At 67.2% G+C, this 690-nt stretch overlaps 1 protein-coding gene across 1 annotated transcript in view; it reads left to right on the top strand.

Moving 5' to 3' along the window:
- Positions 1-140, top strand: part of MNEG_2281 (hypothetical protein) — a gene marked incomplete at both ends in the record, with an annotated part of 964 nt that extends 824 nt beyond the window's left edge. Inside the window, one exon of the mRNA XM_014049235.1 lies at positions 34-140. Within this exon, the coding sequence (XP_013904689.1) occupies positions 34-140 (107 nt within the window). The remainder of the gene's footprint in view (positions 1-33) is intronic.
- Positions 141-690: the final 550 nt, after the last annotated feature.

Below are 690 nucleotides of genomic sequence, written 5' to 3'. Positions count from 1 at the left end.
CCCTATGCCCCCGCCCCCCCGCCTGCCGCGCAGAGCGACCGCCGCATGTACCTATTGAAGGAGCAAGCGCTGGGTGCGGTGCTGGTCGACGCAGTCGGCATCGACAAGACGGCGCCGCTCGCGCAGAAGGTGCTGCACTGGTGAGATCCCTCTGGAATTCAAAATTTCAAAATCATGATGATCAACACATCGACATCCATCTAGGGTAGTCGGAGCGCGCTCATCACCAAGGCCGATCCCGGCTCGTGCGTCGCTGCTGCTTTTGTCCGAGCGCTGCAGCACCCTTGGATCGAATAGGCGACCCGCACCCACCTACACGTCGCCGCCCGAGAGGGCGGTTGCGCACGAGAGGGCGGCGCGCTTCTCCCCGTGCACACCCACGGCCCCGCTCCCCCATGCCCGCCGCCCACCCTTGACTTGCAGGAAGCAGGACGTCGGCTACAAGGCCGGCAGCACTTTTGCCGGCGCTTGCGAGGTTAGGGGCGCCGGCTGCCTTGTTCACGCCCTGACGCGCCCCACACTGCCGCCCGTCCGGCGCTCTGCATCTGCCGTGCCCGCTTGTCACGCCCCCGGTCTCGCGCCATTTGCACCACCACTGGCATACAAGCCAGCATGCAACCGCGCATAGGCCGCGCGCAGCCCGCGCACAGTCCACGCACAGCCTACGCACACGCCGCGCCCAGCCCACCC

This window comes from Monoraphidium neglectum, assembly GCF_000611645.1.
Source record: "Monoraphidium neglectum strain SAG 48.87 unplaced genomic scaffold scaffold00253, whole genome shotgun sequence".
Taxonomy (NCBI): Eukaryota; Viridiplantae; Chlorophyta; class Chlorophyceae; order Sphaeropleales; family Selenastraceae; genus Monoraphidium; species Monoraphidium neglectum.
Note: the sequence above shows the minus strand (reverse complement) of the source record. Positions and strands in the feature narration are given on the sequence as shown.